Raw genomic sequence first — 18,650 nt, forward strand, 5'->3', positions numbered from 1 at the left:
GCCATGGTGCACCCTCAAAGCTCTCAATGAGCCTCCGCTCGGGTGCCGCTCCCTACCCCCCCCCCCCCCCCGCTTCACCGGCCATGGCCTGGATTTCTGCACCCGTGCACTACGCCCGTGGGCCCCTTTAACCTTTAAGCTAGCACCGGGCCCCCCGGTCAGCGCAGGGGCCCCTTTGCCAAGTTGCCCCCCCCCCAAACTCCAAGTCTGCGACCGCCCCTGGTCACAAAGCTGGTCATTTTAAATAATGAAACACACCTCGTGTATCAAGTGTCAAGTGCAGAATCACAGAGCATCAGATCTCTCAAACCAGAGCGATCTCCCACAGATCCATCTCGTCTCATTGTCTCGGCGACCGTCCGTCTGGCCGTGGGCGCCGTCCCGGCTGCGGCGAGGCGTGTTCGTCGAACCGCCGCCTTCTGTGGCCGGACCGATCGGCAGATAACGCGTCCGCCCCTGACGAGCCGGAGCGCTGACGTGTGCAGCGGTGACAGCGCCGAGCGTGCATGTCCCCGCCGGACAGGGGCGCCTCGTGCGCGCCTAGATGGTATCAACTGGCACGGCGCTGAAACCAGCACACCGCACTGGCGGCAGCGGCGGCGGTGGCTAGGGTGAGTTCACGGCGGCGGCGGCAACCACTGCAGGCCGTCTCAACAGCACCCGGCTCGGTGCAGTGTCACGTTCTGAGAAGGCCCCGTTCCCGCCCGGCGCGGCGACCCATGCCCCGCACGTGTGACCCGCCGGCCGGGCCCTGGGAACGGGCCGGGTCGGCGCGGCCGCCCCGACCGACCGGCCGGTGCGGCGTGTCGACCAGGTGTGAAACGGTCGCACGCCGGACCGGCTGAGCTCGGCATCACTGCCGCCGCCGAGCCGGGATCAGGGAATCCCGTCCCGCCTGCCGACAGCAGCGCGCCACCACACACCTATACAGGGGCCGACTCCAGTGTCCGAGAGAGAGAGATTATTGCAGCAAACCGACAGGATCCATTTCATTGCCAAAAAGAGCATGTTTGTAGCGTTTAGCTTTTGGCTTCTCACCTTCTTTTCATTTCTAGTTACTTGCTATATTGGCCGTTTTTCGAATACATACAAAAAAGCAAAACGTCTCTCTCTCTCTCACTAGTGTGAGTCTGTGACTAATTCGTCAAACAAGCATGTAACCAGCGACTACTAGTTTCTACGAAAATGAATCTGACTTGTACTCATTGACCAAGCAGCCCATGATCCTGAGGAAGATTTTCCTTATAATACTTGCTACCAAAGCTCATGGAGCCGAAAATTGAGAAAGTGAAGCATATCAAACGTGACGATTTACCCTTAGAAGATGTCATAAAAATGACGATAGGTAATGGTTCGCAAAAAAAAAATCATTTTTCCAATGCTGTGCGTTGCAATATGCACAGCACCAACAATCAGAGTTATCGGAGCTATCAATGAGAGCTCCTCTCATGCACTTGAATGAGTGAACTGAGCAGCAACACACGCAATGAAGCCGTCCAATCAACTATATACCCATGCCACCTCATGTGACCTGAATCCATTCCTATCTCACTGCTGATCTGTTTTTGTCTTATCATTGTACGCCACTGACCCACTTCTGAAAACGTTACATCTCACGAAGTCATCGCTTTTTAATAGCAGGTGTAAACAAAAAACACACAAAAAAAAACAGATCGGCTGACAACTACCCTTGCATCGACGATAACGAGACGAATGATTGAAATGTCATGTGTGCAAAATGAGCCTTGTTTGATGTAAAACAGTTGCATTGATTCATGCTTTTAGCGGTACCCAAGCACAATGCAGGCAACAGGCCGCTAAAGTCTGCTTTGAATTTCAAGACACTTCCTAATCACCCGATAAACGTAGGACGACAAAGTATAATCGGCAGTCCAAGCTGTTCACAACACATACCGCTAGGCTTTGACCGTATCATCTTGCGGCATTTGTGGTCATGAAGGTGTCAAGCGCTGTCAGAATTTTGAAAGCCATTTTTCTTCAGCACTTAGGACAAGTAAACCTTTGGACACTTACTAAAGCGCTGGTAAGATATATTAGCCCATAAAAACGCACATGTGCCGAAGCACTGCACTTCTAATAACATCGCTTTTCTATGCGTGTGATGCTGGCAATCAAAGCCGCTACATGACTGATGCAGGCAAGCCAGCTCAGATTTGCGCGACTTCGATGGCAGTTACTGTTCCTGGTGATTGACGTTAACTGCGAAATGGTGTCAAACTTGGCACTATCAAACGTGGCAATGCCATCACCCGAGACGGATTGGTGCAGCAGAGTTTTCCAAATACGGGCGTCATATGCGTACAGCCAGCATTGCAGCTATAAGATTTCCAGTCTCCCGGCACTATAACAGCGACATTTAAATGACATTTTTGTGCAGAAAAATGACACTGTTATTTTGATGTCTCTATGATAGCGCGACTCACAAAACATACCGAAAGCAAAATATGGAAACTGGATATGAGTTTCTGGAATCAGCCCGCAAACCAAAACAAAGATGTTATTTTCATGAGCCAATCCCCCATCGCATGGGTTGGCAAGCGGAAACCAGGTTTGACACAGCTAAGGAACAGCAATACTTTGAAGAAATAATGATATATCATAATGCTTCAGGGGCAGATCATTTTCATTGAAATATGAGTGCCTGCCTCCGGGAAACACGATGTCTAAATATCTGAAGTTGGTCCTACAAGAGCACGTCGTCCGAAAACGAGGAAAACCAGCCTGGGCTGCATGGTAGACGGTCACGGAACAGCCTCAACTACTGATTCAGTTTTCGATCTGTTATTAAAGAATCTCACGCCGACATAACCACTACAATAAAAACCGAGTCAGGCTCCAAAAACCTATCATATGGTACATAACAGCGTCAAAGGCAAATATAGCCATGTAATCGAATGTTTGCGTTCAATAGTTCAAACACTATTCGTTAGAATTGTGTTTTTTCTATTGAAAAACAAGCCTGAGTATGTGCACTGCGTAGTGCGTAGTGTGCAGTCATGAATCATGTTACGTCTGAGTTATACTATATGTATGTAAAATCCTTACCGATCTATGTACACGTTCATATTAATATTAACCGAAACTTTGTGTTCAATAGCTATCACCTCATTCTTTAGTGCTAAAAGCTCTCGTTGAGAGTAGCGCGAAGAACGTGCTATACCCTGTCCAGTGTCCATTGACCATGCCCTTATCATGAAAACACGACAAACGAACAAACCCAAACCCTCGCCGGACCTATTGGTTTTCTTTTTTACATACGAGCCGGCCGAGGGGGGGGGGCGGTTGGTACCCGGCCCCCTCGCCATTTAGCCCCTGATGGAGCTAGAACGTCTCAGGAAAACAAGCGTGTGCGCCGTTACGAGACGCAGCGACTGGTACCCAATTTTAAGGTCTCAGGGCAGCCGGTGACCTCTGAGGTCAGGTCAAATGGCCCAAGGCACGGGTTCAGTTTTCGATAAATAACTTCGCAAAAAATGGTCGCAGCGACACAATTTTGGCATCACCGTGTTTGCCTTGCTCAGGCACGTCAAATGGTATACTTTTTGATCGGGTGAGGTCACCTTCAGGTGTTGAACTCGGGTCACTAGGTCAGGTCAGAGCCCCCAGGTCACGAAGCTGGTCGAATGAGGTCATGTCGCATATCATTCGATTCGGCAGGTTTTCCTGAGTCCATTGGTGGCATTCCTGACTCGCTAGCTCAATTTGATCCGGAGTTATTGACGAAAAACTAATATGACCCTAATGACGTCATAAATGACGTAACGTTTGACGTTTAAATGACGTTTACTTATAGGTTGTCGATGCGCAATAAACATTCTGGAATGGAATGGAAAAAACGCAAGGTCAGTATTGCGAGTGACGCATCTGCCCTTGCAAGGAGTACAACAAATCACGATTTTGTGTGCTTCAAATAATTGGAGAACGTTCCCGGTGCCAGAATAGCAATTTTCATTTTTCCCCATTGACTTATAGGTAATGGTGAGGTCACGAAAATGACCTGACCTCATATGACCTTTAGGAAAAATCCGAGATATAAAAGTTATAAAAGTTGTGAGACTCGTAATGGATACTAGATCCTGCTAGTTTCATTTCCCTGTGAAAGCTCCTCTGGCAGTGAGGGCGTTGCGAAGTTAAGCGACATCTGAAGACCGTGCAGAGGTTCACTTATGACGTCATAGCCCATAGGTCAGTGACCTGACCTGACCCGAAAATGCAGTTCGAATCAAACAATTCGCCTTGAATCAAAGGCCAGGTATGCCAAGTTTCAGCTCTCTATCGCTAGCGTGTTCAGAGCTATCGCGAAAAAACCCGATGGGGAGGGGGCACCAGCCCCCCCCCCCTCGGCCGGCGAGACATTTAAAACCACAAAAAGACTGCAAACGCACGGATAATGTGAGCCGACATATGCCGAATCGCAATTCCGGCCAAACATAGTCTCGAGAAATAGGTCACAGATCAAAGATCATTTGGGTGAAGGTCATGACATTTTCAAGGTAGGTGTACAATTGATTAACTCCAGGCTAACAAAAGGTTCGTCGCAATCGGCTGCTTTTTGCGCGAGTTGTTCGCAAAAACCGAGGGGGCCGGGGGATCGGATCCGTTGACCCCCCCCCCCCCCCATAAGTGAGAGGGCTAATGAATAGGTATTTGCCAGCAGCCAGCTAATTCGACCTTCCTGTTTATGATCGTGTAAACACACAAACATGATTGGTGTTTTGGCGTCATGCATAATTTATCTGATACCATTTTTTGTTTGTTTTGTTGAGTAGGCCCTTTCGGTCCATTGACACCATTGTAGAGCTAAAAGAATGATAGGAATAAGGGGGAGATATTGGTCTGGACAGGCACCCTAGTAAGTCGCCGCGGCTAAGCCCGTCCGTTAGGACAGGCCGACCAGCCCTCACAAGCACTCACTGCACCCGGCTACGGGTGGGCTCCCTTAGCCCGCGCCCCGTAGGGCTATCGGCGGACCCTACCACCCGTAGGGGGGGCCCCCCCTAAGATCTCGGAAATTTACCGGCCGATTTTCAAAATTCAAACGGCGTTTGATAGCCCCATCCGGGAACTACCTTGTGACCTAGGTCAAGCCGATTACGTCACAGGTCAGGTCAAAAGTCGGATTTTCACCGTGAACAGGTATTTCAAGAAATGTGTTGTGAGATCGAGTAAATTGGTAATTTATTGAAAACCATCGATGGTACATTGTTCGTCAAACACATAGTTTGCTATCTGAGGTCACTGATACCAGGTCAGGTCACAGCGAGGTCAGGTCACCGGGGGTCACAATATAAAAGTATCGTGTGATACTTGTTTTATGGTCCATTTTACATGACAAATGCGATTATGTGGGTCAGGCAGCCTTTGGGGCCAGCCTAGGTCACGTTTTGGTCAAGGTCAGGTCAAGGTCAGGTCAAATTAGGTCAAATTTCAAAGTTAATATTTTTGCATAAAATGGGTAATGATTCGATGCAGCTCGTCACGGGGAGTCTAATGGTGGTCTTTGTTTTGCTCTACGAGGTCTAGAATTGCCACAAATTGAGTTTGAAAATTTGACGTCATCATTTTTGAACAGATTTTTCGCTATAACTTGGCCAAAAAACGAGGTATCGATCTGAAATTTGGTATGTAGATAGACGACGGTAGGTACTATCACATATATTCCGTTTTTTCGAAACTCAAAAAACTTTTTGGATTTTTTGGCTAATATATCCAAATAATGCTTTTTTTATTTTTGGGGGTCAAAACTCAAAAATTTCAAAAATCTGAGATAACAGTTTTGTAGCCCTGTTAATTCTACACATTTTATGTCTTGATCATTTTTCTGTATCTTCAAAGCTGTAGGCCTGATAGGTCTTCTCGCGAAGGTCTTTTTCCGGTCGAAAATGACAGAACATGATGTCATTCTGACGTCATTTGTGGCCAACCTATCATAGCCTCTGAAAAAAACATTTTGGTCACAATGTGTAAAATTGATGCCCGGAGGGGTCCTGCAAATTTCGTGGCGATATCTCCGGCCGTTTAGGAGATATCGACGGAAAAGGACAGGGGGCTGTTTCGGCCCCCCCCCCTACGGGGCGCGGGCTTTTAGGAGCTGCGGTGTGCTCCAATGGGAGCCGCCCGCATCAGATAAAGTTGCCTGTCCAGCCCTAAGAAGGAACTGTGGCGTGGAGGAGAAGAAATTGGGTATATTGAGGATGGAAACGATGGAACGAGTGATCTGCTAAGAAAACAATTCAAGAGGACATCTCCACTTTGATATTTTTTAATCAACAAACAGACCAGCCCTTTCATGCAACTTACCTCGTTAAAAATGTGTGACAGTTCTTTGGCTGTGAGCTTGTGAAACACGAGTAGGTCATAGACGACGCAGGTGCCCAGCACTGTGATCCCGTGCTCTTTCGTGAGCATTGCACACGCGGCGCACACAAAGCACGCGAACAGGGCGCGCCAGCCGCGCCGCGCCGGTGGCGCCACGCTGCGGTGACCGGCGGCACTTCCGTTTCTGTGCAGCGGCCGCGGCGCGTCCGTCGTCTCGCGCTGACGCAGGTAAGCGCTGTACGAGAAGAAGCTGAGCAGGAAGAAGACGGCGGCGCCGACGTCGGCGCGTCCGACCACGCCGGCCACCGCCTCCGTGTGCACGGGGTGCACGGCGAACAGCAGCGAGCCGAGCCAGGCGGCCGGCGAGGCGGCGCCCAGCAGCTGCGCGCACAGCTGGCCGAACAGGCCGCAGGCCAGGCAGTGCAGCAGCACGTTGACCAGGTGGTAGCCCCAGGGGTGGAGGCCGCCGGCCAGGTAGTTGAGCCGGAAGCTGAGCACGGTGATGGGCCGGTAGGACTTGTGCGAGCCGCTGTGGCTGAGTGGCGTGCCCCAGAAGTCGTCCCGCAGCAGGCTGGAGAGCGGCGTGCTCGGCAGGATGTCCGGGTTGGTCTTGATCGCTCGGCTGGGAACACAGACGGACAGGGCGGTCAGAGGCGCCGGCCCACGGGACGCACCGCTCGCTGGTAGCCGCGACACGTGTCAAAACACGGGCCCGCCGCCCCGGCCGGCCGCCGCCGCCTGCACAGCCGCGCCGATAGCCCGCGCGCCGCTGAAATTCTAAACAGGACGCCTATTAAAATTCATCGAATCGGGACGTCAGTTTAGGGAGGCAAAGGTTAGATCATCACCGCCGTATTTGTCATCTTAGTCGGATGTTGGAGAATTGATGAGCGCCACCGTATGACATTGGTTTTGAAACCTGCTGCAGAGTTTGAGAAAGGATTCAGAAGAAAAGAATTTCGATTGTGTTGTTCGACGTTTTCCTAAAGAGGTTAAATCCAGTTAGCCAATATCGCAGCATGTTATCTACTTTTACAAAGCTTAGACACCGTGCACGCTACCATTGAAGGCAACGTGTAGCTTCGGAGCCCAACATGACTCGCGTATCACGACAATCAATAGTGTTAGCAAAACCGGCGACCGCAGGAATTTCACAAGAGAAAGTAAAACACCCTTTCTGATTTACCATTTCTGCAAGGTTGCAAGAAACCAGATCATAAATTAGCTACCGTCGGTTCACAGTCAATCAATCCCCACCCCAGCTGTAACTAGCCGCTGTACCGCCTCCGGATTGGAACGGCCCAGATCGTCAAACAGCCCTCCACAACTAGCGACACAATCGGGCCAGGCCGGCCGGCGCGCAGGTGAGGCCTGGCAGCCGACTTATCGCGACACCACATCCAAACACGGCCGCCGAGCCGGGCCGGCCGGCCGGGCGGTTGGCGCACGAAGGTCGCCAGCCAGCGCAGCCGGCCGGCCTGCCTGTCACCGCCGCGCGGCCGGCAGACGCGCCGAGACGCGCCGCCGCCGCCAGATCGGAGAATAATTGACCGCCGGGCCGCCGGGCGTCTCCGGCCTCCCTAATTGCACCGCTCGCTAGCCTAATAGCAGAGCGCACCGGCCGGCGCCGTCCGCGCTGCATAGACATTGGTGACGCGGCAGTGGCGGCGGTGGCGCAGAAGCGGGATGAGAACGAGCCTGCGGCCGGTTCCAGGCGGCACATTCTGCCGTGGGTGTGGAGGGCGGGCCCCGTGACCGGTGCCAGCGATTCCTGGATGCAAACGAGTCGTAAACCGGCCAGAATGTCGCGGCAGGGGCCGGGCCGCACCGACACCGCCGCCATAAACGAGGCTTTCTCATTTGTCGGCGGTGGCGGCATTCGTGACGCATTTGGCACGGTTCGGGCCGACGCACGCAGCGGCACCGGCGTGCACGCCGCCCCCGACGGCCGGCGACATGAAACGGGCCGCGCCGGGGTCCAGAGCGCAATGACCAGCAGCAGCGACTGCACGGTGGGAGGGACGCCTTCCCGGAAATAGACAAAGGGCAATTGCATGGTTGAAGTGCAGAAACGTCTTAAATATTCCTTTGCCGAAATGTCAGGAAAAGTGACGGTCTGACGACTGGAAATTCATTAATTGAATATCATCAGTGTCCGCGGCGTTGGAGTGATGCTCTCTGAGCACCACCCTGTCATTGTGCGTCGGCCGTAGTTTCCGTCCATCCCTCCTCCCGCTGCTGCCATGTCCGTCTCCCTACCACAGGGCGGCAGCGGCGGCGGCGGCCTGGCCCGTTGCACGGCGCGAACCGGGCCCGGTCATCCACCACATCAAATGGCCCGCCGGCCGGCCGGCCGCTGCCGTTCCTGCAACTCACTCCGGTTTGAGGAGTGAGTGACCGACGGCAGCGTGCCGACCTGACGGACGGAAATGGGGCGAGCCGCCGCCGACAGACGGGCAAGAGATGGACGGGAGACGGGCAGGAGCCGCCGTCAGCTGGAGCAGGAGACAGCGGTTAGACGGGCAGGAGATGCGTTCAGGTGGAGCAAGAGATGAGGTCAGATGGGGTGGGAGACGAGGTCAGATGGAGCAGGAGTCAGCGGTTAGACGGGGCAGGAGGGGGTAAGAGACGCTTTCAGGTGGAGCAGGAGACACCGTCACGCTAGTCAGGAGACAGACTGGCTCCGCTCGGCACGCCGGCCAGCCAGCGGAGGAGAGCAGTCAGCAGACCAAACGGTCCGGCGCCGGGTCGAGGTCACATCCGGTGTGATGTCAATGGGATGGAACCCGAGCAATGTGTGGGTCACGGTGATTAGGCATCGGGTTTGTAGACTTTGCACTCGGTATCGGAGGTAGACGAAAGGCTGCTTTGAATAAAAACAGTTGATGCCGAGGCAAGAACCTTTAAGTTTTCTTTTCTTTACACGCACAAGTAACCACATAATTTGACAAGATACTAACTGATTTAAAATATTGATTTAAAAGCTATTAACGTCCAGGTAATTACCAATGGCCTTGAACCCGTTTTTTCATTGGTTCATGCTTCAAACAGGTTACACATAGACCTAGAGGACTTAATGGCCCATAGTCAAATGTAAAAAGCGGATCCGGTTTCAGCATTCGAGTTTGTCCATCATAGCAGTAATGCTCCTGAATAGATGTTTACTTAGCCCACCGAACCATCGTCAAAGCACGCACAGGCGCCACTGCGCTCCGCGTTTCTATGCTCAAGCGCAGCTGAGCACGGCGTTTCTGTGCACAAACAGTGAGCGTGCTGCGGCGGCTTCATCACTGGGGCCGGTGGAGGGAGCCGGTGCTCCGTGCCGCCCCGGCCGGCCCATAAGGCGGCGGCACGGGGCGTCGGTGACACACGGCCGATGAATGGAGCCGCCGGTCCGTCCCGGCACGCCACACCGACGCTACCCCTGTCACCAAACGGCCGGCATACACCAGCGCCGCGTCTCGTGCAGGAAAACCGCCACCGAGTGCATGCGATCTCAGTGAAAACAAGCCATCAGTCATTGAGTAATCTGCGCGCTCCCACACCGCGGCGGCGGACGCTGGTCGTATCAGCACAGTGGCGGCTCGCCCACCTGTGCGCCGTCCCGCCCAACTGAGTGGGTGCCCTCCCCGGCCGCTGTCCCGCCCAACTGTGTGGGTACCTACCCTTCCCGGACCATCCCCATGTGACCGGCATTCCGTGCGTCACCGGCAGGTCGTGACAGCTCCACCGCAGTGCAGACCGGCAGATATAATCTCCCCGGTGCCCGCCCGGCCCAGCTGGGCGCGGGTTCTCATCTGAGTCTGCCCAGCCCCCCCCCCCCCCCTCCTCCGCGCACCTCAGCGGTCAGATTGAGTCGCCGCCAGCCGAGCGCGACAATCGCCGGCGCACCGGTGACGTTAATGGCGCGGCGGCGGCGGTGACGCGGCCCTTATCTCGCGGCGCGGCTGACTCCATTTGGCCGATCGCTGGGAAGACTGGAGATAAATACGACCGGGGGCCGTGCGGAGGACAGTTTGGGAAATAATGGTGGCGGCTGTCGCAAGGGCAATGGAGACTCGGCTCAGATCGAAGCCACGTCATCGCTAACGTCAAAGGAAAGTCTCGGTCCTTTCCACCAGCAAGAAAGGTCACCAGCTTCACGACGACGGCTCAAGTCGGTCCCATCCCACAGAAAAGAGACTTCTGAACGATGCGTGCTGCGTCCTGGTGCCCCTACTACAGCGCCTCCTGACAAACTCTGGGACTAATCTGGCTGGTTGGTAATGTTGGGATATTGTGACCGCGGACCGGTCGACCAGAGACGTGGTTCTCACAGGTGCTCTGTGAGCTCAGAATAGTGCGCTGACGCCATGTGAAAACCCGCCGCTGTAGATGTTCGCGCGATAGCAGTCAGGGTCCGTGTGATCTGCTTTAAACGGCATGTTGAATGAGCGCGGCGCGGTAAGCCGTTTATCGCGCGCGGCCGGCCGCCGGTGTGAACGGGCCCAGTGGTGAACCGGTGACACTGATGGGGGCCATCAGGTGTCCGAGGCGGCTACTGTGCGCCGCCGCGCCGCCCACTTTACCGCCCGCCGCCGCTGCAAACCGCGCCCGCAGAGCTATAAAGGCCTGCATATCAAGATAACATCATGCAAGATAGCTGATCTTTATAGCCACTGAGTGGGGAAACGTAAAAAGCCACCTCATTACTCTACACGAATGGCCAACAGCAAATAGGAATGTCAGGAACTCATTGCTGATTCACTGCTGATGTTTATCTTGATAGTCGATGACAAGCTCATCACTCGCGTATCAGTATCCATTTGTCATATTCGCACTGTATCCTGCCACTTATGGAGCTCGCTAAAAACCAGCGCCTCGCCTCGACAGCCGATCTCACCGACACCAGCCGAGTCGGCGCGGGCGCGCTACTTGGGGACTGAAGAGGGGTCCAGTCCCGCCGCGGAGGAGGAGCCCATCCTGTGCCGCGCGGCGCCGCACGGTCTCGGCGACCGAGCACGTTTCCAGGTGCGGCGTGTCGTTGCGGCCGGTGGCGCGGTGGTTTTTGCGGCGATCACAGACGGCCGTCTGGTGGTGGTCTCCGCTTTCCGGCGGAGCTGCGCGCCGTCTAATGATGGCTCTCGCGCCGGCCGGCTGCGCCGCGGCCGCCGCGACCGGTGAGAACGCCGCACCGTGGGCCGTGCGCGCGAGCGACCAGAGCGGCGCGCGGCGTGATTACCGTTTTTCGTGGCGGCGGCGCGGCCGCAGTCGGCGCACCGTCCGCGCCATAATTGCCGCTCGGAGACGGCCGGCGAAAAAACGCCCCCTCCGGGGCGACCGGTACAGCCGGCGGCCAGCCCGCCAGCTGCGACCCGGCCCGGCCGCCCTTCGATCCAGGAAACAGCCAGCGCTGCATGGAAACGCACCACCCGCTCTCAATATTCATAAGCCCATTTTGCAATGTAAACTCGTATACTTCAATTAGGCACTGTTTGACGACAGGTGTCATGGCGGAGTGGCTCGGCCGTGAGCTGCAGGGCTGTCCAAAGAGCGCCATCCATTAGTGACGGCCGGGTGGGCCTGCAGAGTGGGCCGCCCGCTCCAACCGTGCACTGCGTCCTGAAGTGGCACGGCTGTGGGCTAATTTGTGGCTTGATTGTCTTGCAATGCGCGGCGTGTTCAATTGACTCGTCAGTCGGTGTTTTAGATCGGGCCGATAGCGCCGAACCGGAGATTTATTGTCGCTGCTTAGGACGCGACACGCCAGTGTAATTTGCGCCGCCGAAAAGGAGACATTGATGGAATGGGGGACGGAAGAAATGAATGGGAGCGGCCAGATTATCCATCTCAATAAACTGGGAGACGGTGACCAATTTGATTTAGTGGCACTGAACAGGTGTTGATAGACTCGGTTAAAGTAATTATCGCCACCGAAAGCACAAGTGAAAATCAACTGAGTTATCGGTCAACTGTCACATATCTTCTCTGGTGATAACAGCCCGTGCAGATTTAATTACCGAGCCGTAAATTCCGTGTAAATAACAGCGGATAATTGACATAATTCCATGAGATAACCCACAAATCTGTTTGGCGGTAGGTGTATCGGACAGGGAGGGCAGGCAGTGGTGGCCCCCTGAGCTCGCGCTGGGGGCCGCCGCCAGCCGCGCTGCTGGGAGTCCGCTCATGGCGCCGTTTCTGCAATTGCACCGTCATTGTGTCACTGCACCGTGCAGCGACGACGCGGTCCCGGTCATATTTTACAAGCTCGCCAACAGTCAGTCTCAAATGGCATTGTTAAAATGATCAATGAACTCGAGTTTGTATCCCAGCACACGGAACAGTGAGACTCTTCTGCCGAACAAATGATACATAATTATCATTTTACGATGCCGTAATTGCGGATAAATATAGACAAGCGTCGAAGGCTGGGGCAGAGTCAGAGGACTGGACCGAGGAGCGCTCTGGGACGCGAATCATCGCAGTGTAACGACCTGTAATGCTAGGGTGGCAGGCCGCAGCCCGAAACGACATCAACACGGATGGACATCAGCCAGAGCGCCTGCGCAGTGGCCGCCGCGCGGTCGGGCGGGCGGGGCTGCCGGGCTGCCGGGCTGCCGGAGCCCTGCAGACCTGGTGGGCCGGCCGGGACGGCCCAGAAACGAGCCCCGCCACTGCAGACAGACGTGCCGAACAATTAAACCCGGCAGTGCCGAGAAAGGCACCGGCCGGCCGCCAGCGAGTCGGGTTACGCCGGCCTAATGCGCGGATGATTTGCGGCCTAATAGATCTGTTCCGAGTTTTGGAGAATTAACGGCGGCGCCGAGTGCGCGCTGTTCGCGGTTGCTGCCAATTTGCGCCGGTTTAGTGCGGCCGCCGCCGTAAAGCCGGCTCTGCAGCGGCCAGACGCCGTCGGCGGCCGGGCGCGGCCGGCCGGCTCGCCGCGAATCCATCACCAAACTGGCAGCGTTCACGCGACGGCGCCGTAACGGCCGGCGTTCACACAACCGAGCGGCCGGCGCCGGGCGCGGCTTCACAGAAAAACGCCGCCCCGGGCACCGCCGGCCGCGCCGTGTCTCCATGAAGTGATTATGCCCGTCTTTATTTCCTCTCTCATTTCTGTTTTCTAATACGGCGGCGCGGCCGCACCGCGCTGCCAGCAGTCGTAAAGGCTAATGACACAACCGGCGGCCATAAATACGGCATCGGCGCACACACGGAGCCGCCGCTCCCGGGAACGGAGCCGTGTCGCCGCCGCCGCCGCCGGCGGGCCGTCATCAGCGGCGGCGTCGTCGTCATCAGCGTGCAGCGGGGCGGCGCGGGGCGGTCGGCAGGCGGAAGTGCGGGGGGACTGGGGGGGGGGGGGCGGGGCTGGGAGGGGCAGGACGGCGTGGGAGGGGCAGGCACGGTGATCGGTGATTCAGAGTCGAGTGTGGCCGGGTGTGGGCGGCGGACGCGGGGATATTGGACTCAAGTGCGGAGCGTGGGCCGCGTCAGACCGGCAGGCTGACCGAGTGCAGTCCAACAGGTGCAGTCCGGACGGCGACAGTCAGCGGCTCCGGCGACTTCAGCCACCAAGGAAAGACCACCGTAAAAGTCGGCGGTAAATCGTGGCAATGCCGCTGTTCAATGTTCCCTATTTGATTGCCATAATTAGCAGTGAGCATGTGTCACGCAAACTGGCGACCATCGACATATATTGCATAATACAATGAATGCCGACATGTGTAGTGAGCATACCGGGCAGCGCGGGCCGAAAATGAGCCAAACAATGGAAAGCCCAGTAGTAGTTCCTGGCACACAAAGCCCGGTAGGTCTCATTTGACTGCACCAAACCACTGAATCACGCCGAGCGAGGCGAGCGGACCGGCAGACCTGACCTGCAGGACTGCAGAGCCGAGTGCCCCCCCCCCCCCCCCGAGTACCCCCTCCGAGTGACCCCCTGCGGCGCGGCTCGTGACGTCCGGCCAGGAAGTGTTGCTGGCGGCGGACGGAGGCGGCCGGGGTGGCGGGCCGCCGCCGCCGCCGCCCCGTCTGACCGATCGCCGTGAAAAATCAGTAATGGCTGCGCCGGCGCATCAAAGGCGCGCGGGTGTCGGCGGCCGGCGGCCAGTGACCGGCCCGCTCTGCAGCCGCCGGTGACTGTCGGGAATCGACAGCGTGTGACCGCCGGCAGCGGCTGCCGGCCGCCATGTGCAGCGGCCGGCCTGCAGCCGCCCGCTGCCGCCGCGCCGCTGATTGTTTGCCGGCGTGCAATAATTCGAGAACAATGGAAGGAAGAAGGGACCTTGACATGACAGAAACACAGTGGCGCGGTGTTCGCTGAAATAATGAATATATACAGTTAAACACGGCGGCGGCTACCGTGCAGCGGCCCGAGTGGTTATTGCTCCATTGCGCCGTCATAACCACCTGCCATAGTGGCCTGCTTTCACGAATGGACCGACCGCAAGCCGACTAAATCAGATAGTAAATATCACTGGCGTCTCTGAACAGCCCACTTAACTTTGAACAGTTCTAGGAAGCGCAGACATTTCGGCTGCCGTGCCGGCGGCTCCCACCACCTCGCACCTTGCGGCTCGGAGCTCTGTTCCAGGGACTGCATTCATTTCAGGCACAATGGCCGGTCGTCTCATTTGCCACAAACTGTTGCCGAGTTTCCACACTCTGCTGAGTTGAGCAGTGGATCTGATGGCTGTCTGACCGGGGGCATCGGCCGCCCTCTGCTCCGCAGTGTCCTGTCTCTGAACGGCCGCACAGAACGGCCACCAGCACGCAGCGCCCTGCCATTGTCTCCCCCCCCCCCTCCTCCCCGGCTCGGTCACAGCAGAGGTGCGCGGCGCAGGGATGCGGCCGAGAGAGCGGCGCTTCTTGCGCAGCTTTTTGCGGCGCCAGTGGCGCGCGACAGATCCCCCGCGCTGAGTGCAAACAGGCGTCAGCGCTCGGCCGGCCGTCCGTCGCGCGCCGGCCGGCCGACACCGATCGATAGCGCTATCAGGGCCGATAAGGTGCCGCGCGCGAGCTCTGAGGACGCAGCGGCCAAACAGAGCCCCGACAGGACCGGTCAGCGGCCCGGCAGCGAGCAGGTGGCCCGGCGCCCGACACACCGTGCGTGGGAGAGTATCGGCGGTACTGGGAAACCGAGCGGAGAGCAGCGCTGCCGACCGGTTATCTACGACCTGTGCAAACGAGCCCTGATGGGGTTAGCCAGGGTGCTGAGTGCACTGCTGACGCGTCCACACCTTATCATTCAGAGTCAACAGGACCCAATGTTGACCGCCACCTGCGGCTGACCGGCCGCCCGGTGCAGCGTGTTGACGGTGACTGACGGCCGCCCTGCCGAGTATGTCTGACCAGTCCGGCGGTGTGTCTGACCGGTCTGTCAGCGCTGACTGCCGGTGTCATGGGGTGACGGCCCGGTGTCGGGGCGGGGGTGGCGGCGCCGCGCCCGTCTGGGAGGTCCGCCGTCCGCCGGCCGGCCGGTCCGCCCCGACTGACGGCCGACGGCCACGCTGCACGCTCCGGCAATGCATCACATGCAGACGCCGGCAGCGAGCCGGCGGCCGCACAAATCTACATTGGTAATCGGCGCGCCGGCGATCGGCCGCGCGCGGGCCATTATCCGCGCCGACGATCCGCGCCAAATCGGCCGCGATCGGCGCCGCCGCGCCGCGGACGTCACACCTGGTGTGGGCCGTGACTGCGCCGCTGTCACAGCGCCGGCGCGGGACGGGCGCCGCTGAGCGGTGACGATGGGCCGCAGACGCCGGCGTCCCACCGTGGCACAGGGCCGGCAGTGCGGTCAGCGGGGCCGTCACGGGGCGCCGCGGCGCGCGTGTCAGCCGGCAGTTGAGCTGCAGCGCCGGCCGCCCGGCCGGCACGGTAATGTGCCCACTTCCGCGAAGCCCGCATCAGGCGCGCCGTCTTTATATCGGCTTTATGGCCGGCCCCATATAGCTGTTCGTGATTGACAGCAGTCAGCCGGTCAATCGGGCCGGCCGCTCTGCTCAGGGCGTCATTACTATTCAGCGGCGTGCAGGTGCCGAGTGGGAGGGGCCGGACACGGCGGCCCGCCGGCCCCCGGCCAGCCGAGCGGTTACGGGGCCGCCGCGACCCGCCAGACACCCTCCAGACAGACCCTGGCGGCCCGCCGGCCCGCCGGCCAGCCGAGCAGCTACAGGGAACCACCGACCCACCGGACAGAGAACCAACGACCAGCCGGACAGCCACCCCGGCGGCCCGGCCGAGCGACCCCTGACCGACGCTCGCCAGCTCCCACCCCACTAATGATCTGCCGTCGACGAGGGCTATTACGTGACACCGCTGCTGCTAGCCCTTTTGCCACAGTCCCTCCAGCCGAACACTTCGCCCTGCCACCGAGTAATGTTCTAAGCCACATTACACAGTACCGGAGACTGCAGACACGCATAGCACCAATACACAGCAGGAGACACCCAAAGCACACGGACTCGGAGACTGCAGCTAAAGGTAGGAGACTAACACCAATACTGTTTTTTGAGGCTGCAGTTGCGCGTAGGAGGCTAGCACCAAAGCACTAATGGAGACTGCAGTTACATACAGGAAAATAGCGGCAACAGACAACACAGGATAGGTACTGCAGTTATGCACAGGAAACTAACACCAATGTAATTATCAACGGAGACTGCAGAAGCACAGAAGAAAACAGCACCCACCGAATGCGGAGACTGCAGTTATGCAAAAGAGACTAGCACCCGTATACTCGTAGCGCGGAGACTGCAGATTCGCATAGGAGACTAACACCAGCGCTTTCCTATCGGAGACTGGGGCGTTCCACGACAAATCGACAAATAAAAAATTAAATTTGCACCCTCATATTTTATTCTTCGTTGAAAACTGGTGTAAGGGGTTGTGATGGGCGGGAAAGCCAGCTGTGGCAAGGATTTTTTTCTTCGAACAACGGTTTCCGAGATATAGCCTCGGGCAATTCCTGGATTTCGCGCTGCAGCCCTATGTTTGGCGGCCTATAACTCAGAAACTATTGGTTTTTTACGATAAAAACTTTATATGGTTCAACTCACAATCAACCAACAAACATTTTGGCTATCTCGGATTTTCAATTTTTGAAAATTTTGATCACGTGACCTTTTGTCCTATTTTTTGAAGAGTGATCTTGATATTTTCCCCACTGAAAGTTGCAATTTTGTCTGATGACGATTAAAGCCTTATCGATTGTCATTCATATGCGATAATAAAAAAAGTGGTTATCGCCCTGCGTTGACCTCAGGTCAGGTCATTTTTATGACCTGTCCATTATTACGAGCGGGAGCGACAGCGAGATCTCGAGAATAAAGCAAGATAGCGACAAGCAGTAAACGGTAAAGGGTACACACGGATAAGGTCTATAATTTTTACTGAGGTCATTTTCAGGTCAGGTCAAAGATGACGTCACAGGAGCTAAAAGGAAGTCAAAATAGCGGCACTATTCATATACCGGGTGGCCCAGAAAAAACGTTCCCAACTTTAAAACAATATTTCTCAGAAAGTGATAAAGATACAACATTGAAACTTCGAATAGTCAATGCGGCACACATTTTCAGTAAATGGTGTGATTTTCATGGTGTTCGGTAAATTACTTTTTAAACGGTTCATGTTTCAAGCACGCCATGTAAAAATTACTTTTTTGCTCCGATGTTTACTCAAAAATGTGAGTGAACAGGTCACTTTCACCCCTCGGCACCACGGCCTAGAGCCATGGCTGCTACTGGCAGCTAGTCTCATTGATGGTTCGGGTCTCAGGATGACACATTCCATCAGGCAACCACGATGGCTCTGTGCCAGTGGCATCGGAAGAAGTTTCCAGTTTTCTAACCATCTTGTGGCTCAAATGCTTTCCTGGCTGACATTCCTGGGAAAAGGTAGCTTTTCAACCAGTTTTCTTTTTTGTCATCTGCTGGCATTGTTGTTTTTCATAAAATATTATGTGGTCTTCTGGCACAGGAACTAGTCTGTTTTAGTTTGTTTTCCTTATCCGGTCGATTTACTGTTTGATCTACTGAAAGGAGGGTAATCAGCAGTAATCCATGCACCGTGCCACGAATCATGATTTGGTGTTAAAACGAATGGCATCCATGAGCACCATTTTGGCTCAGTATTGGAATATTTGGCACATAAGTGTGACACAAATATTTAAAATAAGAACATACGTGTTGGTTTCATTCACATGCTCTATTTTTCTATTCTTTTTTATAACATGGGGCGTCTAACCCAATCATCACTATCGTTTGACATCGGCAAAAAAAGCAAAAACGTTTTGCTTAATTCAACTCAAGATTGCCAGCTTGAAAATGATG

General features: G+C 55.8%; 1 protein-coding gene across 1 annotated transcript in view; it reads right to left on the minus strand.

The window, feature by feature from the left end:
* LOC122389760 (protein O-mannosyl-transferase TMTC2-like) overlaps positions 1–18,650 on the minus strand; it is a 65,994-nt gene that overhangs the window by 32,061 nt on the left and 15,283 nt on the right. The window contains exon 2 of the mRNA XM_043382102.1: positions 6,322–6,961. Within this exon, the coding sequence (XP_043238037.1) occupies positions 6,322–6,961 (640 nt within the window). The remainder of the gene's footprint in view (positions 1–6,321; positions 6,962–18,650) is intronic.

Source organism: Amphibalanus amphitrite, unplaced genomic scaffold, assembly GCF_019059575.1.
Source record: "Amphibalanus amphitrite isolate SeventyFive unplaced genomic scaffold, NRLGWU_Aamphi_draft 000370F_arrow, whole genome shotgun sequence".
Classification (NCBI taxonomy): Eukaryota; Metazoa; Arthropoda; class Thecostraca; order Balanomorpha; family Balanidae; genus Amphibalanus; species Amphibalanus amphitrite.